Source organism: Natrix helvetica, assembly GCF_964273705.1.
Source record: "Natrix helvetica genome assembly, chromosome: 1".
Taxonomy (NCBI): Eukaryota; Metazoa; Chordata; class Lepidosauria; order Squamata; family Natricidae; genus Natrix; species Natrix helvetica.
In genome coordinates, this window is record NC_138548.1 from 89,369,273 (window position 1) to 89,380,544 (window position 11,272).

The 11,272-nt window shown below is 38.6% G+C and overlaps 1 protein-coding gene and 1 long non-coding RNA gene across 2 annotated transcripts in view; both read left to right on the plus strand.

Moving 5' to 3' along the window:
• CD59 (CD59 molecule (CD59 blood group)) overlaps positions 1-3,319 on the plus strand; it is a 43,172-nt gene extending 39,853 nt beyond the window's left edge. The window contains exon 5 of the mRNA XM_081936089.1: positions 2,934-3,319. Coding sequence (XP_081792215.1) covers positions 2,934-3,051 — 118 coding nt within the window. The 3' untranslated portion in view covers positions 3,052-3,319. The remainder of the gene's footprint in view (positions 1-2,933) is intronic.
• Positions 3,320-4,917: 1,598 nt separating this feature from the next.
• Positions 4,918-10,704, plus strand: LOC309383479. The gene is made up of 4 exons (XR_014173853.1): positions 4,918-5,331; positions 7,351-7,437; positions 9,283-9,378; positions 10,280-10,704. It is a non-coding gene; the product is annotated as an uncharacterized lncRNA (long non-coding RNA).
• The last annotated feature ends 568 nt before the right edge of the window (positions 10,705-11,272 follow it).

Sequence of the window (11,272 nt, forward strand, 5' to 3'; positions counted from 1 at the left end):
CTCATCATTCAAAGGGCTGACTCGGTTTTAGTTTGATGGTTTGGAATTATATGGATAATATAATAATGATAGAACAAATTATATTCCTTTGAATGTCAGATTCTTGGTTTGAATTGTCTGAAACTCCGTGCTGCTCTCTGAGCTTGCTTGTTTTCTTGTAGATCAGTGTTTCTCAACCTTGGCAGCTTGAAGATGTACGGACTTCAACTCTCAGTATTTCCCAGCCAGCGCTGGCTGGGGAATTCTGGGAGTTGAAGTCCAAACATCTTCAAGTTGCCAAGGTTGAGAAACACTGTTGTAGATGTTTCATTACCCTAACTAGGATAACTAACTAACTACCCTATCATCAATGCTACTAAAGAGTGCTCTTTATTGTCAGTTTATATTATGGTGTCTTGCCTGTCTGTGTGGGTGGGGTTGGTCTTAGAGATTCTTTGTTTACTGTTTACTGATGGTAGTTGTTAGATTGGGTAATCACTGTAGTTACAGCAAGTATCTAACAGTAGTTTCTTGATTGTGGTATTTCTTACTTGATTGTTGGTTTGAAGTTAACCTTGGAGTTAATCTATGCCAGGGATGTCAAACGCAAGGCCTGTGGGCTGGATCTAGCCCATAGGGGGTTTAGAGCTGGCCTGCGGGCCTGCCCTGGAAACAACAAAGGACCAGCTCTCACTGCTTCTGCCAATGAAAATGGAGTTCGGAAGGACCATATGCAGCCCTCCCAGGGTCCATTTTGGGCCATGATGGACTCCTGCAGCCCCCTGTCAGTGAAAATGGAGCTTGGGAGGGGCATTCACAGCCCCCCCCCCCAGGCTCCATTTTTGGCCATAATGGCATCCTGCAGTCCTCTATCAGCAAAAATGGAACTCGAAAGAGTCACACATGGCTCTCTGGGGCTCCATTTTCCCACTCAATGGCCTCCTGCAGCCCTCTGCCAGTGAAAACGGACTTCAGAACGGCCATGTGAGGAGCCTTGATAAGTGACATTGAGCTGGCCATGTCCACCCTCGCCATGCCTTCCCTGACCACTTCCCCGGCCCTCCGAAGTCAAAGACAACCCCAATATGGCTCTCAATGAAATTGAGTTTGACACTCCAAATCTATACTGCTCTGAAGGCGGAATACTGATGGAGGTTCTGGGGTATTTTCCCCTTTTCGACTGGTTGATGCATAGTCTATAGATGTTGTTAATGTCTATGTGTCTGTTGATGGCTAATTTGTCAGAGTACCAGGCTTCTAGAAATTCCCTGGCATTTTTCAACTTGGCCTGGAATTTCTAGAAGGCTGGCACTTTGACAAATCAACCATCAATAGACACATAGACTTTAACAACAACTGTAAACTATGCAAAAGAGATAATCAAGGCAAGACACCAGAATATAAATTGACAGCAAACAGCACTCCTTACAAGCTTTGATGATGTTACTTAATTAGGGTAATGAAATACCTGCAAGAAAACAAGCAATCTCAGAGAGCACCAAGATCCTCTCATTTTAACCCTGAGCTACAAACATTCTCCTTTATTGATGAAACTGTCTTTTATAAGCAGGCAAAGTGTTGAGGCAATCCTAGAGATCCAGTTTCAATGGAACTCTTCTTCTTTTTTGTGTGTGCATCTTTGACTCCTGGCAACCAAATGAACAAATCGATGCAGATTCCATGTCAAAATTTTTGGAGATCTGTATTCTCCATGAACTTTGTCAAGAGCCAGTTGTGAAGCTGTGAATGATGGTGCGATGGTTGTAAATACATAGATTGGTGCAAAGCTCGTTTTTTTTTAACATTGTTTAAATGTTGAACAGTTGCTAAACAAAACAGTAAGAAAGGACTATTTATAATTTGTTTTCTAACAGAGATTCTGTTTCAGAAGGGGAAATTGTGTTTAGTTTCTTTTTTTCCTTGTTTATTTAGGAAATGCTTTAGTGTGCTATAATTGTCCACATGCGAAATGTGACCAAAATACAACCTGCCCAAATGGACTAGATACTTGCTTAGTTGTACATCATAGTGAGTATTACTTTATCTCTTTTATATTTAATTTTTGAAGAAATATACAAATTCATTATCCCGATTTTTAGACAGATTTTAATTATTCTGAGTAGTTTTAATATGCACACTATGAAGTCAGCAATAAAATTTCAATATATAGTATCACTTGGAGGCAATAACCTCCTTTGAGTCATTTTTTTTTTACTTCCGGCGACTGCCACAACAAATCGTTGCAGTTTTCTGGATAACGTTTTTTAGAAGTAGTTTATCCTTGCCTCCTTTCAAGGCTGAAAAAGAACGATTGGCCTTGCAAAGGGTGAAGTAATTTCCTTCTCCCCCCAAATTTTGTGAATTTAATTGGAGTGACAACAGCTATTCTTTTGGTATTTTTTGTTTTCAACTTTTTTGTTTTCTAAGAACAGTTGGAAATATGCTACTGAAGTTACATTTGTACTAGTACCATACGTGCTTGTTTTACTAAAATAAGTGCTTAATTATTCAAACTATGACATAAATATTTTTTGTGAGTGGCGAATAAGTCATTGCTTATTTTACTTTTTCCCTTTATTGTGGTGGGAAATCTTAATCTTTTTTTGTTTAAGGATTTGGCCCAATTCAAAATCTTTAAAGCAGCTTTTTAAAAATTTCATTTTGTGATTTTATACAGAAATGTAGGATATAAAGAGACCAAGAATATCATCTAAGGGACTGTTGTGTTTAGTTTAACAGCCTATAAAAACATTATGAAATTGCTGAACATACCATTTCTGCCTGTATAGATATAAAACTTTTATTTTTTATTAAGTAGGATACAACCTAACTTTGCAATCTTGTTTTTTTGTTTTTTTTTAAGGAGGAGGAAGTTTGTCTCGCTGCTGGATAGATTCTGCCTGCGATATAAACTCTATTTCAGTTCTTTTAAAATTGAATAACTTCAACTCCAGGTGCTGCAACTGGGATTTGTGTAACTATGCTCCAAATGTAGTAGCTAGCAAGATAGTCCTGTGTGGGGCTTTGTTGCTGACTATTATTCCTATGTTAAAGTCTTTAGTCGGGAACTGAAATGGGGCCTTATTTTTCAGTTTAAAAAGATACGGAACACTGGTATCTTTTCAGAAAGTGTTCCTGCTGGAGAAGATTAAATTACTTGGATACAGTATTTTTCCTTTCTTTACCCAATTTCTATTTGGAAATTTACATTTAATCTGTAAGACATTCATGTAGCCAAATGTGGACATATAAAGGTTGCTTGTGTTGTTTTAAATTTCATTAAATTGCCAATCCCATTTTAACTTGTAAGCAATTGTTGCAATAAAAGTGCTATTGTACATTTAGTGTGGATTGGTTTTTTTTTATTACCTTGAGAGAGGGATGAATTCAGCAGGTTCTGACAGGTTCTGGAGAACCAGTAGCGGAAATTTTGAGTAGTTTGGAAAACGGGCAAATACCACCTCTGGTTGGCCCCATAGTGGGGTGGTAATGGAGATTTTGCAATATCCTTCACTCAGGAATTGGGATGAAATGGAGATTTTGCAGTATCCTTTCCCTGGAGTGGGGTGGGAATGAATATTTTGCAGTATCCTTTCCTTGTCATGCCCACCAAGCATTGGTGGGTTACAATACCTTCACCATTGGTTTGCTGATTGGCTGTGCGCGCGTTCCATTCACACATGCTGCTGACTTGCGCTTGCCGGTGCATGCACAATCCACCACCCCTTTGACAACCAGCTGATTGGGCTCGCGCAGGCACTATGCGTTGTGCGCGTATGCGCAATTTGCTTTTTGCCATAAAAACAGGTATAGAGCGGTGGGGTGGGGGCCAAAAAAGCCACTGTACCGGTTCGGTAGAGTTTGGCTACAACCACAAGGTATATTGAAATACAGTTCCTATATATTTGGAAGAAAATCCCTATTGATTATGAACTTACAGGTTTAATTCCATTGTAATCCTGATTCTTGCCAGATTTGGATATCAACTTTGTAATCACTTTCATGTCCTATAATTTTTTCATCATCGTTTCTATTGATCAGTTTAATTTGAAATCACCAAGGAGCTACCAGTCCTAATTATATTACAGCTTTAAGGATATAATCGTCTTAAAACTAACATATGCTTAGGATTTGTATTAGATACATTCTACATTCCCTTTTATTCCGAAAGTTCTCACTTTCTATAGAAAATAATGGTTTTACCTAGGAAATACCAAAGGATATATATGTTGGCTCTCTTTCAGTTTGATAGGCTACAATGTGTTTGGCTACTTTATGGTTCAGAAGGCATTGGGTCAACACTGCCAATGGATTAATTCAGAAAACACTGATTAAATCATGGATTATTGTACCAAGTAAAAAGAAGCAAAATTCAAGAGAATTGAAATCAGTTTGCGTATTGGTAGTAGAAAATTATCAAATTACCAATGTGAAAAGGAATATAGTCTTCATTGCTTGCAATTTTGCATAATAGTACCCGTTCTTTCATACCACAACATGCAATTTGTCAGTTAACAAGTTTACAATGCTTCTTTCCCCCAGTTTGTGTGATCCTTTAAATGATATTTATGATTTCTGGGCTCGGAAGGTTCCAAGATAAAAAAAAAATGGAAACACAGTATGATAAACATATCCTTAAAAACGCTCCTTTAGTAATGTTTTTATATATTGAAAGGTTGAAGTAGCATATGCTGTTGTTCCATTTATTTATTGTTTATATTTAAGTTCACAGTTTTCATCTCTATTTCACATACCTTGTACACAGAATAAAATATCTTGAATAAAAAAATTGTTGGTGCATTGGTTCACTTCTGTTTAGGGGTTCTAACACTTCTCCGGATCTGACTTTGAAGCACATATAGATAAACCTTCTTAGGAATAATCTATCACTTTAAAATAGCTGGTTTACCGCAGTCATATAAACGGACAAGTGGCAATATTGCATTTCAGGTGAGGACTTCTGTCATCATGAACTGGCGACTGCCAAGTACCCTGTGAGAGGGTGGCACAAACGAGCAAGCATGTTGGGCTCCCGTTCCTATTGCTATTCTGTAACTGACATACTGTACACCGCACCCTGGAATAAAACAAATAAAATGTACAGCCAAGAAATAGTCCTTAATTCTATCTAGCCAACGATCTCCATCAACGTGCAGCCAATCAGGGATCAGTAAACCTGTCACTGGCCAATGACAAAATAACCTAGGTTGCCCCCGTTTCTCTCGAGGTATATACATTAATTTCCCGAGTTGAGAGGGCCAGGCGAGGTCTGAGAACTTCGGACAAGTGTCTTCTCCGTGTGACGCAGTGGGAAATCATCTTTTCTTATCTGTGCTGTTTAAGCGTTCCCTTGTAAGTATTCGCTGTTTTCCGTCCTGTGAAAATGAAGCCTTTGGCACGGCGTTTGTTTTTTACTTCAATTTCTCAAATTCTCCTGTGAAATCGGATAGCCTGATAGTAGCTTGAGTCAGCCACATGCAGGTCGTTTTTCGGTGGCATAGCGTGGAGCGTCAAGCCAGCTATCCTCGGGCTTTAGCTTGGATTTAGGGCGGGATTGGATAGCAAGAGACACAAAAGAAATGCCAAGCGAGTGAGGAGGCAAATAAAAGAAAATATGAAATAAAACAGCGGTTTACATAAGGTTAGCATTGTTTTGTTGCTTTGTTTTCGGTCAGAACTCCGAATTTAACCCCCTCTCTGTCTCGGGGTAAGCCGTTGTTTTCTTTTAATCTTTCCAGGTGGTTTTCTGCGCTTAGGGTAGAAAGTTGGGGGATGTGGGTGGCCGCCTTCAAGCCAAAGCTGAAAAGTAGAAGCGGCGAAGCATTTTGGATTGTTTCAAAATAGTTATTAATGGACACGCGAATCTGACAGCTGTATCCAGCTCTTTAGAGCAGCCCGGAGCGTCCCAAACCTTTGCTCCACTCAAAGGCAAGAACAAAGATAGCACGCTTATGTCAGATTTAGCCTTGGTGAAGCCCGAAGCTACATAAAGAGTTTAGGCTTCTCTATGTTATACCACAAGGACTCTCAAAGTGCATGATGAACAGGATCCTGGATCATCATCATCATCATCATCATCATCATCATCATCATCATCATCATCATCATCATCACACACAAACATATACTATAGCTTGTTGAGGCCTTTGCAAGCTCCCCTTTTGCTGCAAAGTGCTAAATTGCCGGGAGGAAGAGGCCAAAGGGTTGGGGCTGGTGGATGGGTGGTGCTACATTCAGTGTATAAGTCCCACTCAAATTCTCACCCTCTTTTAGGGGGGAAAAGGATGCGTCTTATACTCCGAAAAATATGGTATTTGCTGGTTCTTGGAACTGCTCAAAATTTCCGCTACCAGTTCTCCAGAACCTGTCAGAACCTGCTGAATTTCACCCCTGGGTTAAAGTACCAGGGTAGAAACTCAGAGAGACTCTTACTTCCAGTTTAGCCTTGAGCATGAAAGCCGGCTGGGTGGCTTTAGGCTATTTACTCTCAGCTCAATTTGCCTCAGCAGGGTGGTGGTTGTGTGGAAAATAGGAGGAAGGTGTGTTAGGTATGTTCACAGCCTTGAGTTATTTTTAAACATAATAAAGGCAGGACATAAGGAAATAAAATAGGCTTTTCAATTAATAGCAAATATTTAAAATGTGCAAATCCAAATTGAATGAACTCATGTGCAAAATCAGAAAACAATATCAAATACAACTTATAAAATTTTCTTCCTTAGTTTTTCAAAAGTAAATTTTGTATTTATTAAATTTATATGCCAACCATCCCATTGTTAGATGACTTTAGATTTAAATTCTTAAGATAATAAATATTGCCATTAAAACATAACAAAAATGGCTAGAGAAGGGCAGGGGAAACAGGATAGAGGTACAATCTTTCCTCAGTTCATTCACCGCTTCCCGTATGACACATTTCATAGGTTAAACGATTTAGATGAGAGAATCCAGATGAATCTTCGAAGACTTGAACACTGGACCCGATTTAACAAAATGAAATTCAGTATAGAGAAAAGTAAGGTTTTACACTTAGGCAAGAAAAACCAAATGTACAGGTACAGATTAGATGAAATGTGGCTCAATAGCAATAACTGGGAGAGGGATCTTTGGCGTCCTAGTGGACAATCATTTAAATGTTGGTCAATTGTTTCATGTCATTATGCAGAAAAATCTATTAAAATGATACAGTTAATAATGAGAGATCTCCAGCAAGAGGGTCTTTAGGAAAACAGTGGAGTAGAGTAGTGAGTTTAGTATGTAAACATACACACTAAACATACATACATACATTAACTGTTGTTCAGTAAAGAATATTGTATTTATTGTAGGTTTAGAACATCTGATAGGACAACGTATTTTTTTATTATGTAGGTTGACTAGGAGACACAAGGAAGATGAATTCCCTTTTGGTCACTGCTGTCATTACTACCTTTGTTCTGGGTTTGTTCCTCCATTCAGGTAAGTGAACCCCACAGTAAATGGAAACAGAATGATAACAATTCAGGGACCAGAAGAATAGAACAGGCAGGCAAAGGTGGCTCATCATTCAAAGGGCTGACTCGGTTTTAGTTTGATGGTTTGGAATTATACTATAATAATATAATAATGATAGAACAAATTATATTCCTTTGAATGAGATTATTGGTTTGAATTGTCTGAAACTCTGTGCTGCCCTCTGAGCTTGCTTGTTTTCTTGTAGATGTTTCATTACCCTAACTAGGATAACTAACTAACTACCCTATCATCAATGCCACTAAAGAGTGCTGTTTATTGTCAGTTTATATTCTGATGTCTTGCCTGTCTGAGTGGGTGGGGGTGGTCTTAGAGATTCTTTGCTTACTGTTTAATGATGGTAGTTGTTAGATTGGGTAATCACTGTAGTTAGAGCAAGTATCTAACAGTAGTTTCTTGATTGTGATATTTCTTACTTGATTGTTGGTTTGAAGTTAACCTTGGAGTTAATCTATGCCAGGGATGTCAAACGCAAGGCCCGTGGGCCGGATCTAGCCCATAGGGGGTTTACATCTGGCCTGCGGACCTGCCCTGGAAACAACAAAGGACCAGCTCTCACTGCTTCTGCCAATGAAAACGGAGTTCGGAAGGACCATATGCAGCCCTCCCAGGGTCCATTTTGGGCAATGATGGCCTCCTGCAGCCCTCTGTCAGTGAAAATGGAGCTTGGGAGGGGCACGCACAGCCCCCCCGGCTCCATTTTTGGCCATAATGACATCCTGCAGTCCTCTATCAGCAAAAATGGAACTTGAAAGAGTCACACATGGCTCTCTGGGGCTCCATTTTCCCACTCAATGGCCTCCTGCAGCCCTCTGCCAATGAAAACGGACTTCAGAAGGGCCATGTGAGGAGCCTTGATAAGTGACATCGAGCTGGCCATGTCCACCCTCACCATGCCTACCCTGACCACCTCCCCGGACCTCCGAAGTCAAACACAACTCTGATATGGCTCTCAATAAAATTGAGGTTGACATTCCAAATATATACTGCTCTGAGGGCGGAATACTGGTGGAGGTTCTGGGATCTTTTCCCCTTTTCGAATGGTTGATGCATAGTCTATAGATGTTATTAATGTCTATGTGTCTGTTGATGGCTGATTTGTCAGAGTACCAGGCTTCTAGAAATTCCCTGGCATTTTTCAACTTGGCCTGGAATTTCTAGAAGGCTGGCACTTTGACAAATCAACCATCAATAGACACATAGACTTTAACAACATCTGTAAACCATGCAAAAGAGATAATCAAGGCAAGACACCAGAATATAAATTGACAGCAAACAGCACTCCTTACAAGCATTGATGATGTTACTTAATTAGGGTAATGAAATACCTGCAAGAAAACAAGCAATCTCAGAGAGCACCAAGGTCCCCTCATTTTAACCCTGAGGTACAAATATTCTCCTTTATTGATGAAACTGTCTTTTATAAGCAGGCAAAGTGTTGAGGCATTCCTAGAGATCCAGTTTCAATGGAAATCTTCTTCTTTTTTTGTGTGTGTGCATCTTTGTCTCCTGGCAACCATATGAACAAGTCAATGCAGATTCCATGCCAAAATCTTTGGAAATCTGTATTCTCCATGAACTTTGTCAAGAGCCAGCTGTGAAGCTGTGAATGATGGTGCGATGGTTGTAAATACATGGATTGGTGTAAAGCTGTTTTTTAACATTGTTTAAACGTTGAAAAGTTGCTAAACAAAACAGTAAGAAAGGACTATTTATAATTTGTTTTCTAACAGAGATTCTGTTTCAGAAGGGGAAATTGTGTTTAGTTTCTTTTTTTCCTTGTTTATTTAGGAAATGCTTTAGTGTGCTATACTTGTGCAAATTCGAGATGTGACCGAAATGCAACCTGCTCAGCTGACGTAGATACTTGCTTAATAGTACATTATAGTGAGTATTACCTTATTTTTTTCAATTTAATTTTTGAAGAAATTTTCCAATTTCATAAATCTGATTTTTAGGCTGATTTTAATTATTCTGAAGAGTTTAGTATGCACACAATGAAGTCAGCAATAAAATATCAATATATAGTATCACTTGGAGGGAACAATCTCCCTTTGAGTCATTTTTTTTTTTACTTCTAGCGACTGCCACGACAAATCGCTGCAGTTTTCTGGACAAAGTTTTTTAGAAGTAGTTTGCCATTGTCTCCTTTCAGGGCTGAAAAAGAATGATTGGCCCTGCAAAGGTTGAAGTAATTTCCTTCTCGCCCCCAATTTTTGTGAATTTAATTGGAGTGACAACAGCTATTCTTCTAGTATTTTTTGTTTTCAACTTTTTTGTTTTGTAAGAACAGTTGGAAATATGCTACTGAAGTTACCTTGGTACTAGTACCATACGTGCTTGTTTTACTAAAATATGTGCTTAATTATTCAAACTATGACATAAATATTTTTAGTGAGTGGCTAATAATTCATTGCTTATTTCACTTTTTCCCTTTACTGTGGTGGGAATAAATGAATATTTCTTATTTGGCTTAAAGCTGTTGTCAAAAGGTGGAATAAAGTAATAATTAAACAGAGATGGTAAAATCTTAATCTCTTTTTGATTAAAGATTTGGACGAATTCAAAATCTTTAAAGCAACTTTTTAAAACTTTTATTTTGTGATATTATAGAGAAAATAGCATATGAAGATACAAACAATATCATTTAAGGGATTGTTATGTTTAGTTTAACAGCCTATAAAAAGATTATGAAATTGCTGAACATACCTTTTCTGCCTGTACAGATATAAAACTTTTATTTTTAATTAAGTCGGATACAGCCTAACTTTGCAATCTTTTTTTTAAGGTGGAGGAAGTATGTCTGGCTGCTGGTCAAATTCTGCGTGTGATGAAAAAATTATTTCACTTCTTTTAAAATTGAATAACGTGAATAACTACAGGTGCTGCAATTGGGATTTGTGTAACTATGCCCCAAATGTAGTAGCTAGCAAGAGAGTCCTGTGTGGGGCTTTGTTGCTGACTATTATTCATCTGTTAAAGTCTTTAGTCGGGAACTGAAATGGGGCCTTGTTTTTTAGTTTAAAAAGGTACGGAACACTGGTATCTTTTCAGAAAGTGTTCCTGCTGGAGAAGATTAAATTATTAGGATAAAATATTCAGTAGATAAAATTTATTTGATAGGCTACACTTTTTATATTTTTCCTTTCTTTACTCAGTTTTTATTTGGAAATTTACATTTAATCTATAAGACATTCATGTAGCCAAATGTGGACATATCAAGGTTGCTTGTGTTGTTTTAAATTTCATTAAATTGCCAATCCCATTTTAACTTGTGAGCAATTGTTGCAATAAAAGTGCTATTCTGCATTTAAGTGTGGATTGATGTTTTTTTTGTTTACCTTGAGGCAGGGATGAAACTCAGCTGGTTCTGGAGAACCGGTAATGGAAATTTTTAGTAGTTTGGAAAATGAGCAAATACTACCTCTGGCTGGCCCCATAGTGGGGTTGTAATGGAGATTTTGCAATATCCTTCACCCAGGAATTTGGAGGAAATGGAGATTTTGCAGTATCCTTCCCCTGGAGTGGGGTGGGAATGAATATTTTGCAGTATCCTTTCCTTGCCATGCCCACCAAGCACTGGTGGATTACAATACCTTCACCACTGGTTTGCTGATTGGGTGTCCGCGCATTCCATTCACACATGCTCCTGATTTGCACTTGCGCGTGCATGCAATCCACCACCCCTTTGACAACCATCTGATTGTCTGGGCTCGCGCAGGAACTACACGTTGTGCGCGTGTGCGCAATTTTCTTTTTGCCATAAAAACAGGTATAGAGC